The sequence below is a fragment of the Falco peregrinus genome, chromosome 2 (assembly GCF_023634155.1).
Source record: "Falco peregrinus isolate bFalPer1 chromosome 2, bFalPer1.pri, whole genome shotgun sequence".
Classification (NCBI taxonomy): Eukaryota; Metazoa; Chordata; class Aves; order Falconiformes; family Falconidae; genus Falco; species Falco peregrinus.
This window is the reverse complement of record NC_073722.1, coordinates 60,250,979-60,276,711: the sequence shown is the minus strand read 5'-3', so window position 1 is coordinate 60,276,711 and position 25,733 is coordinate 60,250,979. Positions and strand designations below refer to the sequence as shown.

The following is a 25,733-nucleotide window of genomic DNA, read 5'->3' as shown; positions in this document are numbered from 1 at the left end:
AAAGTCGGAGCTCAATTCACAACCCAGAACTTTTCACTGCCCTTTAGGATTGACCAGGGGGTTGGGGGTGGGTGGGAATTAGAGTCTAAAGTTTCACTGAAAATAACTAAGGTGCACAATAAGATTATAATGGAAACAAGTTTAATGGTTTTTACCGACAATTACTGTAATATGCTAATACAGAATTACTGGCAACTGTTTGATCACCCCTTTACATTTAGGAGTGCTTGACTAGTTGCCAGAAACACAACATAAAATATTAAAACCACTATAATTCCAGTAATGAAGAAAAAAATACAGAAAGAATTCTTAATTTCTTGGTATGCCTTGTGCATTGTTTTCCTTATCCAGAAGTAGGAGAAGTACTCAAACGCTAAAGCTAGCCTGAATGAGATCTTTTTGGTGGTTTAACACTGTGGCTACTGAAATATAACCATTTTTAATTTCCCGTATTGCTCTATGATCTTGAATTTAAAAGAAATTCAGTCTTTAGAACTTTGCTGATTAATTCTGCAGGTTGCACAAGTGATCCAGGTCCATGGCATTTCTCATGCTGTTTTAATTTAAATGTCATCTGTGAAAAACTGCAAAGTCACGGAACTGTATTTGTTGTAGTCTCTGTCAGTGGAGGCAAGTTTTCTTCAATATTTTAATATCTGCAGTGGAAAAGTGTTTGGTATGGAAAAATTAGCCAGCTACTGAAAAAGAAATAAATTCTGAATATCTAGAGAGTAGAAAAAAAGAAAAAAAAATCGTTAATTGTATCCTTTGGAAAAGATCTGTGTTATTAAAAGGTGGCAATTATCTACAAGTGCTAATTTGATGCTAGTGCTGTTCCCACTGGAAAATAACATGCTTCCCTGAAGGGGCATGTGCTGTCTCTTTCCCTGAACGACAATCCTCTCTACAGAATTTGATTTCTTCAATTTTGACCTTCAAAACAGGGCTGGTCATTTGTTTTAGTCTGTGATTGGCAAGTCCCAAACCAAATTTTCTACCAGAAAGGTAATTTATTGACCTACCAAGTCATGTCCTACAACAAAGTCAGGGATGAATATCTCCTTTCCAGAGATGATGGAACATGAGCAGAGGAGGCAGGAAACAAATTCTGAGCTCAGCTATTGGCCAAGTTTGTGTCATACTAGTGGTGAAGTTTCTAATTAAAGGTTTTGCAAGGTTAAAGAAAGGTACACAGCAGCAAAATCTTTTCAAGGACACTTTCTGGCTGTTAACATGTCAGAATTAAAGGTGAATGCCTCGTATGTGATGTTTGGGTTTTTTTAATCTTTAAATATTCTTCTACTTGTGTTCAAGTTAATATGATTTTTTTATTGATTCTTCGTAACTTACAGTGATAAAATATACATACTTCATTAAAAAAAAAAAACCCAACAAAAAAAAATCACATTAAATTCTTGAAGGGTTCTGCCTGGAAAGCAAAGACTATTCTGTCTTATTAGTTGTTTGCATACCTATTCAAAAATTGAGGAGACTGTACTGACTGGGTAGGTATGAGCTGTTTTAATTCCTTTTTATGTGAATGGTGTTTGTTAATAGAGGATTTTATTGCTGTCTGTCAATACAAGATAACCACACTTTCCTGCTTTGGGTGGGAAGAAAAGTTGCCAGCAGATGTTGTTTCCCCTTGGAAATTCAGAGCAGCCCTAATCATAGAATCAGGAATGGTGTTTAGTAGGGAAAGGAAGAAGTAGAAGAGATTTACAGGTGCAGTATCAGCAAGGGAAGCTTAATGACCAAGAAGAGAAAAGGATAAGTAATAATGAGACTTATCCTTTCTTATGAGAAGATAGGATACTTTTTGAACCCGAGTACTGTTGGTACTGAAAAAAAGACAGGGACTGACTGTGGGGGGTATGGAAAGGTATACGTCATGGATCTATAATTAAAACAGAAGGGTTAAAAATTAACTTCTCCTATCTTAAGGCCAGAGTATGTAAAAAGTTATCTGACTCTTCTAGCTAGACAGCCAAAAATGAGTTTTCTCAATAATATCACAGGTGTTACTTTCATGAAATAAATGCTGCAAAGACATTTTTGGGCTGAATTCCTGTGGTTAGCAGCTGATAAAATACATGCTGAGACCTTTGCCATAAATGTTGAAGTCCTGAGCCCTGCGCTATCATGATCAGAGTGTTTTCTGAAAATTTAAAGTATATTTTTCATTATAGGCATCACTAAAGATAATTGGATTATCTGTAATTCCTGTAATTGCCAGTCTTATTCTCATTCTTTTTGATGCCTTGATCAAAGCCTCATTGTACCTCATGCTAAACATACATGGAATTGATAGTGTTTGCATCAAGCAAGCACAATAATGAACCTTGAAAGCATCTAACAACTGATATAATAAGCAATGTGTACATGCAGGGGAAGGTTCAGTAAAGTAACAATAATAATATCCATTTATTTTCTGTAGAGTATTTCAGAGTTCATTTGAGATAGGTGTGCTTCCTGTTATTTCATACAGGAACAGTAGAAAGAACTAGCAATGCAGAAAGTTTTGCCAAGGTAATTGGTATCCAGCAGTGAATAATTCTTCTTGAAGAAAGGCTTATCAGGAAATATGAGTGTTGTAGAAACTAAGATAGCTACGTGAAGGAACAAAAAGTACAGATAACAGTTTCTGATTTTTGCTGTTGAAGTTGCTGATACTACCAGTGGCATCATGTAATCGTATAAGTTGCCACCACTTAAACTTTCTTGTTAAATAATAAGTTTAATACTCACCTAAAATAAACTAACTAAACATATTTAAAATTAATGACTCTGCTTGCCTTAATTTTGTGTCTTGTATTTTTCTTTAACACTTTAATATGCACTGAATACTTTTGGATAGTTTTATTAATAGCAAGTCTTTCTTGGCTGTTTTGTCTGAACTATACTATTTATTCCAGATTTCTGCTACAATTTATGTATTTCTGAAAATTTATTTTATACCTTAAACTTCCTTTAGAACTTGTTTATCCTTCACCTTTAGAATTTGAAAAGATCTGTCCTAGATATCATAGTGAAATAAAAAATGGCAATGGAAATATTATTTCCACGTAGTTCTGTGTGGGATGCTTGCAAGGTGCCATAAAATTGAAATCCAGAACCTATTGATATACTGGAGAGTTCACATTTTTCAGAAATTTTATGTCAGATTTTCCATAAGATTAGGTAAAGACAACAGAATAATTTTATTTTGGGTATTTTTACATTTTATCATTTCTTCATTTATCAATATGTAAAACATACATATTTCTTGAGATGCATCAAGTGAACAGGGGTTGACATGCTTTTCTCTGTCATAGACATTTCAGGAACTAGGAATCTTATAAGAGATTTACATATATTCAGGTTATCAGATCACTAACTATAGCATGTTGTTTTGTTTTGGTTTTTTTTTTCTGTCAGAGAGTGAGTCCAAAATAAGTGTCATTCAAAGCCTGTAGATAAGTGGTCCCTCAATAGGTAGTGGTGGGAAATTATTTTAAAATGTGTGACTATACTTTGATTTGTATAACTTTACCCTGTAACATTTTCAACAACTTCCTGAACTTAATTGCTATTATATTTCAAGTTTTAGCACTTTAAGTTAAAAAGGCATGAGAAACACAGCCTTGTTTCACTGTAATGGTATATCACGGTTGACAACTGCACACAAACAGGAACGGAAAGACTGCTTTCCAAAATTTAAAATAGCATAATGGTCTGCTAGATTACTGTTGAGTTTGACTGTAATGGCAAAAATCCATTCAATAACCGATAATCCCACACTGCAAAAAATGGTGGTTTGAAAGGAGTGAAGTACAGTGATTCTACCCTTAATGTTTTGGGTTCAGATTTTAAGGCTTGCATTGGTTTTCTACATTTGTCCTAATTAAATTTTTCTGGGGGCTTTGCAGCTCAGTAATATACAATTTTACTTGATGTGTCACAAGCTTAATGACTAAGGGGTGCATTTCAGGCATTTAACAAGCTTCCACCAAGCACATTTGTAGTGTTATTTTACTTTTAGTTGTGATGTTTATATCTAAAGTCCATTTGAAAATTTGTTTGTTTAAAGTAATTCCACAAAGGCAGCATCTTTTGTCTGCTATTTAAATATCTGTTTTATCACTAAGTTTTTCTATGCATAACCAAATTCTGCCATAATAAAAAAGTCACGACACATTATATGAGGAAGCAAAACAAAGAGGTTGTTTCTATCTGAAGGTTATAGCCATGATCACTGGGCAACTTTACCAGTTCATGTGGCTCTCCAGAGTGCTGTGTATCGTTCTCGTTGGCTATACTGATATTACTCTGGTAGGTATGACTATGTTTGGGTTCAGATTTGCTGTGTATGAAGCTGGATGATATCTGTGATTACCTTTAGCATATAAAGCGGCTCACATGGAAACAGAGCAGAGGCTGGGAACTGACTGAGATAACATCCTTTAATGATCAAGAATTGTCTAAAAGTGTGTTTCTGGAATCTTGTCAATACCTCAAGTATGATATTTCTTTCAGTATCAGCTAGGGTCCATTTTTTTCCCCCAAGCTATTTACTTCTGCTTTGCTTACCGATCTTCCACAGTTTTTCATTTCTTTGGTGAGTCAACTAAGTGAGCTACAATTTGCTCCTTGATTTGGAAGAACAGAGTTTGTATCTCACAAATGTGGTCTACATCAATATTTGGGGCATTTTTACTAAATCTTTTTTGACATAAGGTCAAATCTGCTACTCATTTTACCAGTGTGTTATATAAAAACATTGATTAATTCTTTTTTTTTCTCTTGAGTTTGATGATAACAAGTCTTACCATGGATGAATGAAATGCATTGACCTGATAGTTTATGGAATATTTTTCCAAACCTCCCTAATGTGTAAAATTGGTGTGAAAAAAAAAAAAAAAATGTTTAGTAACCTTTGGTCAAACTTTTAAGGTATTTGGGATGTTTTCTTAAAGCAAAAGTCCAAAGATGTTTATTGTGATTTTCCAATCAGTTTGCTGTTTCTGAGTGTAATTATTAGGGATTAAATTGTGACTCTTAGGTTAGAATGGACAATTGGGCAGAACAAAGAACACTGAAATCTAATGTTAAATTTTATTTTTGGAATCCAGGAATATAGAAAATAAGTGAAGTATCTAATGTAATTGGATCAATACTTGTATTAACTCTTCACATCTTGGAATTGTCCAGGAATAATTTAGACAATAAATTATTCACTTCTCCCTATTTGAAGGACCCTGATCTTGGGGACTGTACTGTCCTAACACCTTGAGAAGATTCTTGGGAATGTTCTTGAGAATATTCTTGGAAATACTGAATATTGGTAAATATTGGCAAATAAGAATATTGAAAATATTCTTGGAAATATTCTGATGAAGAATATTTCATTAAATTGTATTTTAACAGTCCCAAGCCCCTAGAAGCTTCCAACAGTTTTAACAGAGACTTCAATCTCTTTAAGTACTCAGGAGCTCAGCAACTGCAGGTATTTTGTAGCTTGCTCTTTTCCAAATCTATCCTTATTCCAGTTCTTCATGTTTGTTTAGTGCTAATAATAAAGTTAAAGATATGAAATTTGGGTCAGAGACTCCTAGCTTTACGGGTGTGTGGGTTTTTTAGTCCCTGGAGCTTTTTCTTCCACCTCCATTATTACCTCTCCATTTGCAAGGAAGGTTGCTAAGAAACATGCTGATGATCTGGTTCTGAACAATGGGTTAACAGCTAAGGAATGCTCTCTCCATCTCATTACAGCTTCTTTGCTCTGCTTTGTATGCATCTTGACCGACACTGTGTTCTTCATATTTTCCTTCCAAACTTTTTGCACTTAATTCCTCCAAGGCAGTCTTCATGCTTGTTATCCCTCATTTGCCTGAGCTGCAGTTGTCCATGTAGTAGTAGTATTAGTACAAAACTACTCAGTTGCTCTGACTCCTTTGAGCTGCTGGAATAACTAAAGGGCTGAATATTTTCTGTCTCTATCATGGAGTGGTCAAATAACTCATGCAGTGTTGGTGCTTCTGTCTGGGTCATTGACCAGACACAGCTGATCAGCTTGTTCATTGTCACTCACGGTACGCGCCTCTAAAGCAGTAAACTGTGGTGCTATGCAGCAGTGGGGAAATGTTCCCTGCCTTTCTTAAAGCCTTGCAATGCACAACCACTGTGTGGTTGGAAATGAGGAATGCCATGATGAGTTTCCCAGCAAACTGAAGTCAAATACAGATATTTTTTAAAATTATTTTATGTATTTTTTTTAATGCATAAGTACCTTAGAAATAAAATGGTCATTCCAAGTCACTAGCTCATGAAGGTAGGTTTGTTAAAATAGCCCAGTAAGGAAATGTTCTGCCATAACTATATTAGCTGCCCATGCTGGCGATAGGCTAGAATAATACAGTAGTATATAACCTTACATCCTCTCAGAAACTCTCAACAGAAAGAGCTGGCAGATCTAGAATGCTGCCTAATTATTGCGTTACTTTTTGCATCTATATGACACCGTGTGGAGGTCCAGAAACCTGATGTGGTGTGCTTGCCCAAGCACAGGAATCAAATCATAAGAAAGCTAGTACTTGCACGCTAAGTATATATATTATACGTATGGTATAATATATATGGTATATATATTGCTATTATTACTAAGAAGTGTCAAAGTGGGTAATGTTATCATAATTAACTGTGTTATGAGCATAAGTCTGGGATTATATTAAATTATACAGTTTACCATTTTATCTAAACCAATGTTGTATTGAGCTAACTGGAGTTAAATTGCTCCACTTTAACTGTTTCTTATTTAAAGAGTGCATTTTGGAAATGATTTTCAAAACTGAGCTAATTAGCTGGGATTGCCTGTTTGAATGTTGTACAAAAACATTAAATTTGTCCAAAATATGTTAAAAATAATTGAACCATCTGTAAAAAATAAGAGTTTTTCTATGATTGCTCATGCAGAATATTTAACGAAGTAACTTTATAACGCAATCTATCAGTCTTTCATATACTTACAGTAATTTGCTCACCTAATTCTAAAAATAAAAGTTAATACTTATTAGCACTGCACTGTGATCCTTACTTTAAAAAAAAAAAACAAAACAAAACCCAAAGAACACAACAAACCCAAGACAAAACAAAAACCCCCAAACCACAGACACTTTTTTTGCCCCCCAAATTTCCATTGTATTTATAACTGGATTCAGATTCAAGAAAGCTTTTTGAAAATATCTCCTAAATTTATTTGTTTATTTTTCCCTTTATGAATCCCAGCTGCAAACCTGTTTCAAATAAGAAGTGACTATAGTAACATCATGTTCATCTGGTTTGCCTTTAATACACTATGGAAATCTTGAGGTTGTAACATTTTGGGACTTGGGACTTATAACAGGAGTTATCTTATACAGTAAGTATCATGAGCCTCAGCTAGTTCTTAAGGTCCTCATGTCTGTCAGGGAGCCGCGAGGGCTGACTGCTTCCTAAGGGATGGGGGGAGCCAAGCAGGACAACCCTGCCAGGGGGGTTTCAAATGGAGCTGGACTGAAATGGCCCCACCCCAGAGGTGGGGAAGGCCCTGGGAAAGCTGGTCAGGGCCGGCAAAGGTTGGTGGTGCCCTCATGGCCCTGAGAGAATTCTGTACCATATTTTACTTGTTAGCTTATTGCTGTTATTAAAAGCTCTGTGTAACTTTAAGAATGTTCTTACTATGTTGCTTTTCGTTATCTACAGTATAGTTTTTGATTTGGCATCAAAAATAATTTCTGAAGACCACATTTACATGGCAATGCAGAAATAGAAAGTTCAAGTGTTCTGTGAATGAGAAGGTATATGTATAGCCTACTATCATTCATAGCAATTATATGTTTTTTTAAAGAAATTATTAATGAATTAGTAACATCAAAGTGATTTCTATGTCAGTGTCATGCATCTGATATAAAGAATTATACTTCAGTACAGAATTTAAATCAGGAGAAATTATATTTGAAGTGAAAAGTTCTTACTCTTATACATGTGATTCATTAAGTATGGGGGAAAACCAGAGAAAATTGTGTTCCCCAAATAAAATCTTTTGCCACAGATGTATTCTTTTAAAAGTTTTAACTTAAAAAAAAAATACCTTTGCAAGACATGAAATTCAGCATTTTATTTTTCACAGCTGAAAAATGTTCCCTATTAAGATGAGTTCAGAAATCATTTCCAGAAAAAATGAATCACGCTTAATCTCACTATTTGAACTTCTTTGCTCTTTTGGGTGTGTGTTTTTTTGTTTTTTTGTTTTGTTTTTTTTTTAATGCGTTTGCAAAGCAAGCTTTTCATTGTCCTCTAAATGGACCAGTATAGCTGAAAGCAAGCAGCTTCCCACTAAGGAACTTCCTGCCCATGAAAAAGCTGGTGTGCATGAAAAATACTTACAAAATAATCACATGAACAGTATGACTTGTTCCACTTAAAGGTTTTTCACTGACTTTGCATTACATGTGAAACTATTCCTGTGATACTTAACAAATACAAGTAATCTCAGAGCAAATTTATATAGCACGTTAACTGCTGTGCTTAATTCATCACACATTCTTGCAGTTCAGGTTAGAATTATAAGGAGTGGGAAAGAAGCCATGATTGCACATATTCTATGCAAAATCAAGGAACAGGGGAGCGAGGTCTGAATTTCCCCGAGAGAAAGGTGGAGCAAAAAGGTCAGCTCTCCACTTAGAATTGTTTTGTATGTGCTTTTTATGGAGGAATATTTCACAATATAGATTTCAGACTGTAGTACTGGGTTTTAGGCACTACTTTGCTCCAAGACCAAATGATACTGGTAATCCAGAAGTGGTCCAAGTTTCCTGTATCTCAGGAAACTCCCTGTTCAAGTACTGTCAAGTACTGCAAATTCAGGCGGCAAGAACAGCTTCTGCACTGAGGGAGCAGGGGCTGCAAGTATGGCATGGCCTTTTCCAGGGGTAGAAAGTTTGGGATGAGCAAGAGAGATCTGCCTTTAATTTCTTTTTCTCAAGCACTCAAATTAACTCAGTGTCAAGAAATAACATCAGGTGATGAAGAACAACTTAAAGGATGTTCCTTAGAGTTGCTAATGATAACTTTTACACTGCTTGTACGTAATTATATAATAAATATGGAGCATACCTGTTCCTGGTATTCATAACATTGAGCCACAGAAATACATGGAACTTATTTTATAGCACTGCATTATTTTATTATGTGTAAGGGAAAAATAGTGCTAAGGGAAAATGTTCTTTGTCTTCACCTCTAAATGGAAAATCTGATATACAGCTGTATAATGTCAGCAACAAAAGTAATAGATTTTTGTCCCCTTGTTATGTGTGGACTTTTGTCAGGTATAACTTAAAGCCTTTTTCATTAAGTAAATATACAAAAATTATTTACTAATATACCAGTCTGCTTTTTTCTATATTTTATCAGCTGTCAGGTGACATTAGCCTAGAAAATTATATCAAGATAGTAACTATGCCTGTTCCTCTGCTTGCCTGACTTCAGAACAAATCTTTTATACTTCCAAATACTTCCACGGTATTCGGAGAGCTTAATCATCCTTTACCCCCTGGCCCCTTCTCCTTGATTCATCAAAAGATTTTTCTTTTAATTTCCAATTTCCAGGAAAACAGTGAGATGACATAATCCACAACACATTTTACATTCAGATGTCAGAAGGGAGATAGAAGTGTCAAGTTTATTAAATTGCAAGCTGAATTTCACATCAAAAAAAGTAGATCTGGTGATCCAGACAGAAAATTACCAACTTTTTATGATGTAGATAGATTTGTTAATCATATGACTAACACTCATCTCACTTGATACTCATCTTACAGATCTATAATTCCACCGATTTCAGTGTTCTCAGAGTTGTTAGCTCCTCTGAGTAGACTACCTTTCAGTACCTTGAACCTCTGTCTTTAGGCACTTTCTGTGGACAACAGAGGTGCAGGTAAACAGTGTAGATAAAATGCTGGACTGCTTAGTTTGATCGGAGTTTTGCCACTGACCTTTTTTTGGTCCAGAATTTAAGCTTGCAGCTCTATATTTGACATTCAGGAAGTAAGGAATATAGATTTAAGTTCTTAACTTCATTCTTCTTTTGAATAAGACAAGGAAGAGAGAAGAAAGAAGTCTTGGTTCACCTAATCTTTCATTATCCTCTACTTGAGAATTTGGTACTGAAGGTCTTAATTCACAATTAGAGCCTGAGCACAAGAAACCCGAGAGGCAGATGTTAGCCTGTGAATCTCATTAAATATTTTCCTAAGATGAAAGGAAAGAAATTTCAGGTCAAGCTATGAACAGTGTTAGGAAGTATAACTTACCAAACCCTTGGATATGCAGGAAAAATTAGGTATGGCAGTATCCTTCCTTGCTAAGAGTGAGCTTATTCTTATTGAGAAGACTTTTCTCCAAATATTGTCTAAGCAAAAGTGAAAAGAGCTCCTTAAATACACACTTTGGCCATGCAGCTGTCTATCAGGACAACCTCCTTTCCCAGAGCAGCAGTTGCCTGGACTAATGATCTTCAAAGGACCATAAGGGAAGTGGAAATCAAATCAAGTGTTGAGAAAAAGGTCCTTAGCAGCTGCTTTTGTTGCCAGAAGCTCCCTTGATTGCATCACATGTTTAACTTAAACCAGTCACACTGAACACAATGTCTCACTGATAATTACAGCTTTTTATCTAGAAAGCTGATGGACAAGCCAAATAGTGACTTTCATCTGCAGGATTCCATGATGCAGGGATAATTGGCATGATGTTAGAGAGGTCATTGCATGGTCCAGTGAGAGATGAAACACACCTGAACTCTTAGAAATTAGTTTAGAACAATTTCAGACTTCCTAGGGAACTGAGCATCATTTACAGATAATAATCACAGCAAAAACAACTGAGAAGAGTGGGGTTTTTTTCAGAGGAAAGTCCTGGATTCAAAGGAAAAGATTGCAAGGTATAGTGCAAATTTAACACTTCATTCAGGTAAAAATAAATTTTCATATATGGCTCCTTAACTCCTTTCTTCCTCTTCTTAAAACAGTTTCAAGAACAGGAAGAACCAATATATTGACACACACATACACATACAATAAAGTCTATCTAAACTATATGCTTAATTCAGGATCGACCAATAATGAGTGCCCAAGGAAGAATATAAGAATAAAACCCAAGGAAGAATATAAGAATAAAATTATTATATAATAATAATAGCTTTCCTTAGTTATTCCTACCTAAGGTGCTTCCCGAGCTGTTTCTGTGAGGTGTCTTACCAGTGTTGGATAAACTTATCTAAGCATAGATACCAGCTAGCAAACTGCCAGAAGCATTAATGTACCCATGGTCTCACTGCAAGCTTCAGGGGAAGAACAGCATGCTATCAGGTGATTCCAGGAAGGAAAGTGCTTCTCTGCAGCAGCCGCCAGCATCCTAATTTTTCCTTCTCTCTCACGCTTACCCCCCACCCCAATAAAAGCATGATCAGTAAGATTTTTTTTTTTTTTTTTTTTTTTTGGCTGCGTTTCTCATGGCTCTCTGCTGAAGCTTTCATCCTTTCTCACACATCTGTCCTTCCCCTGGAGGAGTGGATATGGCTCCTCATTCTTCAAGAAGCAAAGTTCAATTCTGTCTTCATTTGTGAGGTTCCTTAAGCTGGCTTCAGACATGAGATATTCTGTATGTATACATTCCTCAAAAGCCTTAACTTACCAGGATGCTGAGAGCAATGCCATGCTGCAAACTGACTCAGAAAATCTTAAGACCATAATTAACATCACACAGTATTTGTCGTCTTGCTAAATGAGCTTGATCACCAATAAGTATGTGTCAGGTGTCCTTGGTGGTGGGTCAGGGTTGTCTGTTATATGACCTCACCTTCCAGTACTCTTTTTCTTTGCTTTCTGAGAATAATTATAACTTTTACCTTCAAAAGTATGCATGCCTCTGTTTCTAAGGTTTTTTAGGAAATGCAATCAGAATACTACAGGTTTTGTAGATTAATAGAATAATGTAGTATAGCATTGGTTAGGTAGTTAAGAAGGTATATGTTAGCAATATGTGGAAAAAGGCTGATAAAACAGGTTTGCATTAAGGCTTTCTGAATTTGTAATTTTGTACTGTCCTCAGGAACTAAAACCCAGTTTATATAAATGAAGTTAAACTCTGTTTTCCAAAGCAGGGATTTTAAGCACAAAGGTTTTAATCGTAAGTATTCTTGTTATTCTTTTATAGAAAAACTTGACTTGTAAAATATATTTATGAAATTATTAAGACAACTGCTATATTAGATACAACTCCCCTTTCAGCATGCATGTTATATTTAGTTCTAACTTAATTTTACCTCAATTTTTTGTTCTCTCATTTATTGTTTTACACGTTTCCCAGGATAGCCCACTGGTCTTACAGTCTGACAGAAATGTAACAGTGAACGCAAGAAATCACATGGGACAGTTAACTGGACAACTGACAGTAGGTAAGTGTTATTTATTGATTGTTATGTATATCAGTTTAGCTTTATGAATAGGTTTCATTACTTAACATAAACATTAAAATATTGCTGAATGTTCAGAAAAAAAAACTCATCACAATACTCCAACAAAAACTAATGCATACAATGGATGATAAGAACATAATTCAGCATTAGCTGAAGGCAGAGAAAGTAGAAATGTCTCAGAATAGTTAAAACAGATTAATGAAAAATTAATATTTTTGAGAGAGCTGTAATAAATTTAAAAAAAAACACACCAAACCTCAGCAAAACAAGTTTCAACAACAATTTCAGTGGGGAAAATAACTCTTTTTTTCTTGCAAGTTCTGTCAGTCTTTCATTACTTCAGTAGAAATTGGTTTGTCCCCATTATTCTTGAGATGTATTTGTATCAGCATACGTTCAAAACAACTTGAATAACAGAATGTGAAAAAAAATCGGAACAAAACAAAAATCCAAATACTTTCCTGGTCACTACAAAATTATAATGGAAAATGATCATACTGCCAGTCATTCATTAAAATTTTCTGATGTTTTGCAAAGTATAAAATATAGCAGATAAAAGTTCTAAATGAAATAGGAATAAAAAAATCCTCTACTTATCTGTTCTACTTTTCATCTATTTTTCCGTGCTTATATTAAGTTTACCATGCTATACTGCACTCCTGGTGCAAATCATACTTACTGTGTTAGTAAATATGAAGTAATATTTTTAATATTTTCAGTATTAGAATAGTACTGAATATATTAATTGCTTTTTAAGAATGTTGGCAAACAAATCAGTACAAAATAACGTTATAGATCTGTTAGAAAACAATATATATTGACTGGGAATGGGATGAAAATATGCAAACATATATGTGTAAGATACTAATGAGTATATAAATTTGAGAAGACATGCCTTAGACTCCACAGTGTTTCATTTTTTTTCACTTCTGGATTAAGCTGTGTTTTATATACTCTTTTTCCTCATGTGCCGAGGTTGTGCTCACAAAGAGTTTTAAATTAAACCTCACTTGTAATTTGCACTGAGCTTTCATATTGGCTAGAGACAGTAGCTTCAAGTTGCAAAAAATATTTGGCAAGTGCATATAGAGTGACACGCCATCTGCACTGATTTCCCTGAATGACCACATCAAATGAGTGTGCAAAGGTAACCAGGCTTGCTAGCAGATACAGATGAGGAAAATTAAGCTAACACCTGTTCTAGCCTTATTGTACTTGCCCAGTGCATTTGTGGAACGCAGTTCTGTTTCATCTAGTAGCTGTATTATTAAAACCTTCCACTTCATATGGTAATAGCTGAAACGTGAGCTGTCCGTGGCAAACATTTACATTGGCTGAAACAGATATGATATTTTGATTGCTGACATCATTCCTGCTAAGTGAATCAGGCCCTGAAAATGCATGTGACTGTATTGAGAGTAACCTACTTAAAGGCATTATGATATAGGTTAATATTCTAAAAACATAAAGGCCTGAAGAAAACATGTGTTTTTATGTTACCATCATTACAGCGAACACCTGTAAGCTTCTTCCTGTGCAGCTGCTGCAGGGTGTCTGGAGAGTGGAAGTTTGCTAACTACAATGTTGTATTTACATTATTTCTTATTCTTTATCTTTCTGTTCTTTTTCATAATGGCTATATGACCTTTAATCTCTCTTATATTAATATAAAAATCTGCTTTATTTTTTATAAATGCCTCATACAGTATTGAATGCATTTTAAAATATTCATTATTTTCTTATTTATTATTTAATATTTCTTAGTACAGGCACTTATAACTATCAGTACAATCAGTAAAAGGTGGAATATTCTACTATTGGAAATCAAAGTAATTAACAGGCACCTAAAATTTAAAATATGTAATTCCCTTCCCTTCTCAAAATGTTTGCTGTGTAAGGGAGAGTACAGAGATTTTTTATATTTTTTTTTTTGGCTTAAGTAATAGCATGGAAACACCTGCTGAGAGAAAGGGAGGGGAATTTCCTGTACCAGTTTGTCCATGTCAGAAAATATTATTTCTTATTAGCTGTAAATATGCTCTGGAAAGTCCCTGCCTCCTTCAGAAATGCTTTTTGTCCTTTCACGATGTTGCATGCTGAAGCAGCTCTTTGTGTGGTTACTCAGTCCAAGGGATGAAAATAAACAGTGGACTGAGCAGTGAGGATAAATAATTCTAAACTACAAAAAAGTCAATTAGTATGCCTTGGGGAAAAAAATATCTAGTTAACAACTTTGAAATATTCTTCTCTGTTAGCTTCTTTAAAAAGTTGAATAATCATAATTACAAAAAAATAGTACAATTGTATATGCATGGCAGAAGCTTTCTGAAAAGAAGGAAGGGTGCCCGTGCATTCAGGTGGATGATAATGCACTTTCTATACACATGATATCATTGACACTTTATCTGTATTTCAGAGGGCATAAGTGATGTTACAAGGCAATAAATAGGCTGGTCCCTCATCTTTGATGTTCAAAGTGCTGGTCATGTCAAATTTTAGGACAACTAAAAATTCTTCCTGTGGTATTTGGAATTGTGATATACAAGAATAAAACAACCTTAAGAGCATCTAATTGTGACTGTAACTGGAAGATAAATTAATGTAAAGAAGTGGCAGTGGGGCTGGGAGGAAGAAGCTTATATCATCACCCAGGCAGATGGAAAATCTCCAGTGAAACTCTTCATAACAAGAATTCTGTGAGTACACTATGGAATACAAAATATTTCTGTAAAGTGCATTAAGACATCTTGGAACACATCCTAATCTAGGAGGAGTGAAGAAAAGGGATGTTAAAATAAAATAAAGATACTTAAAAGTACTGGATGATTCACTAGTTACTTGTTTAAATGGTATAAAGTCAAGTCATGACGCCAGGTCTTACAATGCCAAGGGTGCATCCATTTTTACAGTACAATGTATTTATACTGACACTGAAAACTGTATGGAGAGAAAGTCACAGGTGTAGCAATGTTTTCTGTTGGAACCTATACCAACTGAGCTAGAAAATGTTCATTTTTGCTGTAGTCTTTTCATGACATGTGGCCAGGAAACTGCCAGGTTTGTGTATGGATCTCCAAAAGGACTCCACAGTCTTCAGGTTTTGGACAGACATGAAGTATATCTACAGAATAAAGATGTAAAGATGAACATCCATTGTTTTTTGTATCTAAGCTGGACAAGGAAAAGTAATAGTGTCTCTCACCTTCCAACCCCTACTTAGCAACACCCTTTGCATTATGCATTCTACTGAATTACCCTGACACAAACTTTTCTCTCTGTTTAGTCAATGTTTGCATAGCTTAAAGCTGTATAGAAAAAAATCTACAGTTTTTTGTGCCAGTCTTAGAAATGCACAATAGCTGATCACCTCAAGCCAGAAGTCTGTTGTCTTCTTGCTGTCTGCACAGATCATATATACCTCTCTCTGGTTTTGAGTGGAGGACATTAGGCTAACAAGTGCTAAAGGGATCAAAATTAAATATGGCTGAAAAGAGACATCTGAAGCCCACATGTCTACTTACCCTAATTTCATCTTCAGATTAGATTATTAGCAACTTTCTCATTTTTTCGTGTGGGTTGTGTGGGGTTTTGTTGTTGTTGTTTGGTAGTGATTTTTCCCCTCTTGCTGAAATAATTGTTTCTAACAGGTATTTCTGCTATTGCTTCACCCTTTTCCATTCATAAAGATCCCTGGAGATGTATAAAATGTGTAAAAATGTGCACTTGATTTTTGCTAAGCTTTGGGCCCTTTAAGACAGAATCATCTTTCATAGAGGTCCAGAGCTGTACAAGTCACAGCTTCAGAGATCTCCAGACCCATGCAAATTAAAGACAATTAAGTGAATACCATTGAAAGTTATATTTCTGCAATTACTTTTTGAAAATATCAGGCAGATATATAATTTTCAATTACAGCTCTGGTAGAGACTGATATCAGTACTAAAAGATGTAGCTATTCAAATAACTTGTCAAACTTGACACTTTCCGTCCATTTACCACATGTGTTATGTGTTTGAGATTATTTTTCTTTAAAATGTGTTTGCTTGCTTGGTATGTTCCACAAAAGTACATGAGATACTGTGCAGAAACTATTGGACATATAGATACTATGGGTATGTAACCTTGTGGGAGTGGAAATATTGCCTTTCGTTATTCCTATACCACATATGCCCATTGTCTGTGCTATATCTACCAATACCTTACCAGGTAATAATCCTGTTACCCTTCCACTTCAGAGGTGATCAAAGTGATTAGTTACCTAAATGTTGCCTGTGATGTTCACTTTGCAACATCTAGACATCAAAGGAGATCTGAAGCAAGAGATAACATTGGAAGCATTCTTGCTTTTAGAATTACATGTGGTAGTACTTGTAATAATGTATGCAAATGTTATTCTAAATCTTTGATCTCTATTGGCAGATATTTACTTATTCAAGATTATTATGAACTTGAACTAAGTATCCATTAAGGCAATGGAAGTAATAACATGCTTAAGTAACAATGCATGAGAAGTGGTTCCATATTTTTTAATCTTGTTTACATATATAGTAGCCTCAAATCTAAGGTCTTTTCTCCTGGGTGTTGCAGGAAGAGGGTAGTTTCAGAGCAGTTGTACACATATACCCTTTCCTCACCATAGGGAAAGGGAATAAAAGGGCTCAACTCCTCTCGTATCTGTATGGTTGTTCTTGTATTGTTGATAGCAGGGTACTAGGGAGAGAAGGGATGGTGTTGTCTTATAGTCCCTCATTAGCTGATTCTAGCATTCAACCGGGCAACTATGGATCAGAATTTACTTGCCAGCAACATGTAAAATAAAGCCTTTCTCCTTTCCCTTACAGGGAGGTTTGCCTCCCTGTAGTCCCAAACTACAGTGAAATTTCAAAAATCTAAAAAATATTAAATGTTCTGCTAAACTTTATTTTCATACTAAAGCAATTGCTCTTGTAACCACTGTGGCGTGGTAGGATTATGAACATTGTTAGGAAGCCATGTTGCAAAACCAAAGTCAGATGAATGAGTTATCCATTTCTCAGTATTCCCTGAATTTGTATTCCTTAACCAAAATACAGACTGAAGAAATTTTTTGGGGTCCTTAAAACCACTTTAATGTGTGGAAATCAGAAATGCAAGCAATTCACTCCTACTATACATAGATGAATTAGTAGTCCAGCTTTTGTGGTGATGTACAAACAGGAATTTTTCATATAGAACTTCAGACTGAATATGGAATAGCTTAAAATCTGATTTCCTAGCATTTTGTTATTGGTCAGTCTTTTCTCATTGTACCAAAGATTTTTAACTTATTTAACTTAATTGGATTCCTCTTCTTTTTCTAATTAGAAATATGAACACAGAATCTGTAATTTCTGTGCTAAATTATTTGCATCACTTCCTTTTTTTTCGGATGTTTTTGCACCTTAAATGTAACTTTCTGTTGAAAATTACTGTTTCCAAAGTTTTTCCTTGTTTTAAGTCAGTTACTTGTTGATTCAGAGAATATTTAGGTAACTTACACAGCAAAATATTATACATTGTGAGTATACAATTTTTGCAGTATAATGTTTCTAAACAAAGTTTTATAGCTAACTAAACACTCTAAGTATCATAGGAATATAAACAATTTATCAGAGGATGAAAATACAGCTCATTTACTAGTCTGAGGTACAAATCCAGTATCAGATCTTTTGAGCAGAAGTAAATGTGAGAAAACTTGCCCTTTTTTTAGTACAGGTTAGCTACCTTGTACTTAACTGCAGAGTTAAAAGATCTCTTTCAACTTCAGGAATCACTGCAGAAGGTACCACAGACAAGTGCCTGAGAGGCCATATGGCTTTACATCTCCTCCTGGCAAAGTGCGTGAGACGAGCCAACAGGCAGTCAGAAAGCAAGCCATGTTGATCATAACAGTTGAAATGTCCAGCTGGAATCAGAGTCTCATCCCTTCTCATAATTTACAGTGCAATGTGATGTTGCGTCTCTTTCTGTCTGTCTAGTCCCTGGAAAAGTCTTTTTACAAACCATCTGTGCTATAACAGGTTTTAGAATAGAAGCTCACATAAAATATATTCCGATATCCTCATAATGACTTTGGCTAGACTACCATGAGAATCTTCTCCCATTAGTTAATTGTCTATAAGTGTGATATTGAGAAAATATGAGGCTCTGAAAAGTGGTCAAAACTTCAGCCTCTTTGCCAGCACTTTGATAGGTCTGCCAAAGTAACCTTTTAAAAATTAACATGTTAATTTATTTGGAATTCATCCATATTTCTCCTGCAATTCTCTGTTTAAATCATCTTCCAATAATAGAAAGCTTCTTGACTTGTTTGTTTTGATTCAGCATCAAGAGGCAGTAACAGTTAAGGGACTAGTAAAAAAACAGTTGCAAATAACTTTTCCAGTTTTTACTTTTCCTTCATTTGTAAATTAATTGCATCATTCTCTGTGTTAATCTGCATAGGTACATTTGACATTCAGGCTCTTGTGACTAACCTTTGTATTAACTGGATTGAAAAATAATACTTCTTCATATATCCATTACATAATCAACTCATAAAACTATTAAATATACTTGGTATCATTAACCGTTTGCAATCCACTTTGTGCTTGGGGTATATAAGAGAGAGAGACTTTATCAAGTACTTCAGATTGGTTTTAATCATTTAGGTAAATTTTCAATTTTTAAACAATACCTTTCATATCTTTATGATACTTTTATTATATGTTATATGCAGACATAACACTACTGTGCTGTTTAATATTTGAAATACCCTATGGTATAAAATATATCTTACATCTCCCTTATGAATTGCCATATGAACACCATACTATAAAAATAACGAGTAGTAGGCTATTTCTTTGTCATTTCTTTAGGACCAAGTAGTATTTCTTTCTGGTAGGTATGGCAATTATTTAACCTGAAACCTCTTTCCTGAAATACAAGAGTGTATCGTGTCAGTTGAAATGTCAAGAAGTAAAATTTCCCCCATGAATAAACACAAGCAGTAGTAGGACTGTACAGTTTCTGTGCAATTCTTTGCAATTTCTGCATGGTTATTTCAGGAGTGAGAGTACTTGTGCATTTTGATTCATTGTGCATAGCAAAGAGAATCCATGATGTGGGTATAAGATTTCTTGCTTTAAGTGTTATCCTCCTCACTAAATCGTTATACATAATCTTCTTTGATTCTTTTGTTGAATTACTAAACACTACATCAGTACTTTCAGAGCCAGGGTTTTCAAACTTCTTCCTCTTATTTCTGCATCCAGTATATTTTTTTTCTTCCTTTTGCCTTCTTCAGACTCTGAAAGTTTTCATCATTTGAGTCTTGATCCATCTTTTCTTCTTTTCTTTTTCTTTCCCTGGGTCTGAGCTCAGGAGGACTATTTCTACCTTGGATACAAAGTACAGCCCTTAACAGTTAATACCTGAAATTGGTCTGAAGTTGTATTGATCTAATGTGGAGAGCACCCTCTGCTGTTTGCAGTTGATGGACAAAAAAAAAAGATATTTTGTACTTTTATAACTAGCCTGATACTTCTCTCTATAACATTTGTAGCATGAACAAAATACATGCAGGTTATTTTCTCTCTAAGTTTACTCGTCATCTAGGTTTGGAAGGAATTCTGAGGTCCAGTACCTGGTTTTCAATGTGTTTTTCTTTCCATAATCAAGAGCTGGTTTCGAAAGGACAAGCACACGGAGGAAAAGATGGCTTTTCAAAGTCACAATATGCATTCTTAACTTTGGACTTTAGAATTCTTTAAGGCATATGCAGCTACTGGGCAGTGTGCTTTCTTTTTCCTTCTACAACTGCTCAATTTATTCACTCTAAATATTTTTTGTTGAGCTGCTGTTATGAAATTAGATATTTTTTCTTTTCCATGTGGAAAAGGTATCAAGCTGTGTCAGAGGAAGTTCAAACTGGACTTTAGGAAAAGGTTCTTCACCGAGAGAGTGGTCAGTCACTGGAACATGGTTCCGCATGGAAGTGGTCACAGCACCAAGCCTGTAAGCCTTCAAGGAGCATTTGGATGATGCTCTCACACACATGGTTCAGTTTTAGGTAGTCCTGCAAGGAGCAGGGAGTCAGACTTGATGATCCTTATGGGTCCCTTCCAACTTGAGATATTCCACGATTCTTTTGAAGGGGTACAGATTAAATCCATGGAGGGGAGGAAGAGAGACAAGTAGCAGGTCTTGCTCAGGCAGCCTGATGGAAGCCAGGCTTCAAGGCTTCACTTCTGCTGACAGCTGGTGCTGGCAGGAATGGCGGGCACACAGAGGACTGGCCACATTCTGGCTTCCCACAGGATAACCTTCAGGAAAACAGCAGTCACAGGCTTCTTAAGAGGGCAATAATTAATGTTCTGTACCCACTGCCACTTTAGAGATGATGGGAAAAGGATGAAAGGGAACACTAAATCAGTGTTTTCCAGGCTGTGATTACGGAGGGGAAGCAAAAGTGCATCAGTGACCCTGTGCAGACAGGTGTCTAATACGCTAGGTATGAGCCTCAGCTCGGTGCCTGGGTGTTTCATCTCAATGCCAACTCTGACTCTAGAGCATCTGTAGTAGGACTGGACATACACTGAAGTAAATTTCAATTATCAATGGCTATTCTGCCAGTGACACGGCAGTTCTCCACTTACTTTTCTGCTTTACAAGCTTTTTATTACCTCATTTTACTTTAACTGTTTCTAGAAAACTGGCACTGAAAACTAGGGAAAAGGATATTCTGTTTCAATTCTCAAATATTTTATCCTCAATATTAATTTTTTTTTTCTTCCCCGTACCATACCAGAGGACATGCAACTACAAGCAGTGGTTGGATTTCATTCTATAAGTAGGGTCTGAGTGGGAAGAGGTCATTAGTGGTGTGCATGGTGGTACAGAAGTCTTAGTGTTTAAACGTTAATCCCTTGCCATCTGTCCTGGTGTTGTTACTCACATGTTGTCGGCCAATACAGACAGCATTACTGTTACCCAAATGTTCAGAGCAGGGAAGCTATTCCCTTTTGTAGGAGAGAGATCCCAAAAGTCAAAGAAATGGATATTTTTTGGAGGTATTTAAGCAGGTTTTGGGGGATAGAGTGTATCTTTAAAAGATGCTTCTAATTCTTTGTCTATAGCTTTATCAACGGCTAGTACTTCATTTAACTGCAAAAACAGGTGCATTGTGACATTCACAAGGCTGCTGCTGGGTGCTAAGCATTATTAAATTACCTACAGCATCTGGACCTTTAGCAAGTCCCTGACAGGACATTAAGATTTTATTTTTACCCCCTTTTTTTTCCCTAATGTTCAGACAGCTCATTAATATTAAGCTTAGGTGTGGCTTAGGTGAAAGACAAAATAAGGACAAATAAGTAAGAACCCATTTTTAAACTTAATTAAATACAAAACATGGGGGTGAGGGTGTGGGGCAAGGGGAAGAGAGACCGAGAAGAGCAGTGAGGTCTTTCTGATGTTTTCCTTCAGAGCTATAGAGAACACTTGGAAGAAGAAACTCAACAGCATGCTGCTGCTGAAGATATTAAAGCGACAGCAAAGAGATCTATCAAAATTATCAGTGAGAAGTAATTTGATTGTAGACTTAGATTATTTATTCAGCTAAGTTAACTTTAACAAGTCTGAGTTCTTTCTGTTATCTTACTAAGCCAGCTATGGGAAATTAGTCTGTTTCTATATGTGAAAGATTTTTGCAAGTGGATAGTCAAGCTTGGAAACATTTATCTGTTTGTCCATAAAAATTATTTCCCTACACAAGGTAATGAACTTCCTGGATCACTAGTTCTATCTACTAGGTAGTATCTATTAGATTAGTATCAAAAAAGAAATAAAACCTCTTCTGTTTTCATAGAATCATAGAATGGTTTGGATTGGAAGGGACCTCAAGGATCATCTAGTTCCAACCCCCCTGCCTTGGGCAGGGTCACCTTCCACTTGACCAGGCTGCACAAAGCCCCATCCAGCCTGGCCTTGAACACTGCCAGGGATGGGGCATCCACAGCTTCTCTGGGCAACCTGTTCCAGTGCCTCACCAGCCTCGCAGTAAAGAATTTATTCCTAATATCTAATCTAAATCTACCCTCTTTTAGTTTAAAACCATTACCCCTTGTCATATCACTACATGCCCTTGTAAAAAAAGTTGCTTTCCAGCTTTTCTGTAGACCAACTTGAGGTACTGGAAGGCCACTAGAAGGTCTCCCTGGAGCCTTCTCTTCTCCAGGCTGAAAAACCCCAGTTCTCAGCCTGTCTTCACAGGAGAGCGGCTCCAGCCCTCTGATCGTGCCTATGACCCTCCTCTGGACTCATTCCAACAGGTCCATGCCCTTCTTATATTGGGGGCTCCAGAGATGAATGCAGTATTTTCTAGAATTTCCTCTCACATGTCTTTAGATTATGAGAAATTGCATCTCACTGTTATGTTAGAATTACTGTGTGGTTTTAAAAGCACTAATGTTGAAGTTTACTTTCTATTTATTGCACTGATTTGCCTGAGTCCTATAAAAATATGCAGTTCCAAAACCAGCTTCAATGTATAACACTGAAACTCAAATAACATATTGGAAAATACCAGTTAATATCCATAACTGGAACATAGCTGGTTTGTTGTGGTTATTTATCAAGATAATTATGTTTATTTGCCTTTTAATTATTTTGCCTTCATTCAGAAGAGTATGGAGTTTCAAATTCCACTTTATGCCAATACTAGAGATTTTTAATTGTGCTATTTGTAGATGGGCAGAGCTGTCTTGAAATAATGTCTCAGGCATGTACAAGACATTTAAATTAATATGGATTTTTATAATTTCTATAAGACATAAATATATCTTTGAAAATACCTTCTTCTTCCTTAGGTTATTCCTAGGGTGATAAATATTGCAGTTGCAGCTGAATTATGAACAGATGGCACTGAATTAATGATTAGCTGAATATTTTAAAATTTGAGCTAGGCTTCTTCCTGTGAAGAAAAGCATTCCATAAATCTGAAATTAATTAGTCACTGGGAATAGTTATCACTCACTGAATCACTATCATCAGTTATAGATCAAAGTAATACAGAGTGAGCATTTTTTCCAAATAAAAATTAAAGACTTCATTGCCTTTAAAATAAGTTAGTCCAACATTAGAGTCCCAAACATGAGTTTCCCTTTGTGATGTTCTGGACAGATGTTTTGTTTGGAGAAGCTGTTTTGTTGCTCTTCTCTCATGTGTATTATGAAAGCACCTGGACTACCTACCACCTTAAAGCTGACAGGTTTTAGTGAAAAGTTCCTAACCATTTTCCTTCTGGAATGGAGAAAGTAGTTTTCTGTTATGGAAAGGGATGATGGGATGGTTCTGACACTCACCTGGTTTGTAAGAAAGAAAGGGAAATTTGCTGATATTCTGTCTCTAGTTGGTCTTTTCTGGGTCTTTGCTTGGTTGGTTGGTTGATTGGTTGGGTTTGATTTCTTTTCTCTGTGGAACTTGTATATGAAGCCAGATGCTAATTTAGCACATCTATTTTCTCTGTGGTAGAGTGATTCTAGTTGGCTTGCCATGCTGCCAAAGGAAAAGCTTTCAAGCCCAGACAAAAATTCCACCCATGCTGCAAGTCTTGCCTCTGAATTTATACATTCATCTGCATCTAGGTTAGATTCCTTTCCAGGTACAAAATCATACGAACCTCTGAGGACACTTCAGATTTCCCCATGATACTAAACTTGTTCAGTTACCGTAAAACCTTACTCCCAAGGTTACCAATATAACCTTTGTAAGTGGTGTGTTTGGAAGGCAGGCAATCTGGGAGTGATTCAAATCACAGAAAAGGACACACAGAATTTAAGTGTCAGCAGGGCAGGAATTTCAGGTAGATGTCTTCATCTGTGAATTGAATTGCACCTTCTGTGTTACAAGTCAATGATGAATTTCATTGAGAACCTTAATCAGAAGAGACACTTCCAGAAGCTAGAGCCCAAATCTGCTTTTATACTGCTTCTGCAGTTTTCCTGGCCCTTGTTCTACTGTCAAGGGCAAGGAGGCAAGTAATTTCCTAAATGGATAATATAAAAATCCTCCGAGCTGGGCTGAGCCATCATCATCTTATGCTATCATAATATTCAATGACAGTTGTTTGGAAATCTGCAAATGCAGTTCACTGATCTGCGAAGTACCAGAAGAGTTTAAAATTATCATTTTCTGGTCATCAGGCTATAGTTTTTTACTCCTATTTTACTACTCAGTAGTACCCAGTGTTAGCCTTTTTATAGATTAATCCTGTGTGTCTTTTAATATTTTGTACATTTTATCATTAAAACTTTCTCAGATAAAGCCTGATTATCTGAAATGATAACGCATATTGCACAGATAAAGCAATTTTATATGAAATGCTAACACCTTTTGCATAGATAACTTTAGATAACACAGATAACTTTGTACCCTTTAGCTAAAGCAGATAATCTGAGAAACAGTCACTTTGAAAAAACATTTTTTCTAGTTTTCCCTATGTTACAGGTGTCAGTGTTGAGTTCATTTTACAGAAATGTAAAATTGTGGGGTTTTTTAACATTCCTTTTCCAAGAACTCCTAAGTACTCTGGCAGCTTTTAACCTTTGTTTCAGTTGTCTTATCTGAAAATGTGATGAATACAATTATTGATTTAAAAAAGTTTAATCTGCATTCAGAAACCTTTTAATGGTCTAATTCAGTACATTGTGAATATAATTATACAATATTTTCTAGTCACAGCAGGTTGTATTAGAAGTCCATGGACAGCTGCCAAAAGCATCTGGAAAAACAACTTTTATCTTTTTGATGAAATTGGGAGGGGGGAGGAAGATTGAAAACTAACTTCTGAATAATAAGCGTATAGAGAGAATATAAATACAAATATTTACATTAGCCTTTGATTTATATTAATAAATCCCCCAAAATGTTCAAAACACAGAGTAGAAATAAATTTCAGAATTTGTCTAAAACCTACAGAGAATATTACCAGTAAGAAATAAGAAAGACAAAACTGAAATGCTTTTCCTTTTAAATTTCACAAAGCAAGATACATAACAGTTAGTATAAAAGGTCACAGGGTAAAATCAGGATGAGAAAAGGTAAGGAACCATTAGGTTACATGAATGTATTTGACTTCATTGAATTTCAGTTCAAGTCCAGTTCACCTCAGAATGATAAAGCAGGCAGCAGAAAGGTACTTGTGCTATTAGCAATTATTTCAGAAAGTATGTTGATAAGAGATAAG

The 25,733-nt window shown here is 35.6% G+C and overlaps 1 protein-coding gene across 2 annotated transcripts in view; it reads left to right on the top strand.

Moving 5' to 3' along the window:
* SGCZ (sarcoglycan zeta) overlaps positions 1-25,733 on the top strand; it is a 222,829-nt gene that overhangs the window by 132,804 nt on the left and 64,292 nt on the right. For both annotated transcript variants that reach the window (XM_055796834.1, XM_055796833.1), the window contains exon 3: positions 12,382-12,469. In XM_055796834.1, coding sequence (XP_055652809.1) covers positions 12,382-12,469 — 88 coding nt within the window. The remainder of the gene's footprint in view (positions 1-12,381; positions 12,470-25,733) is intronic.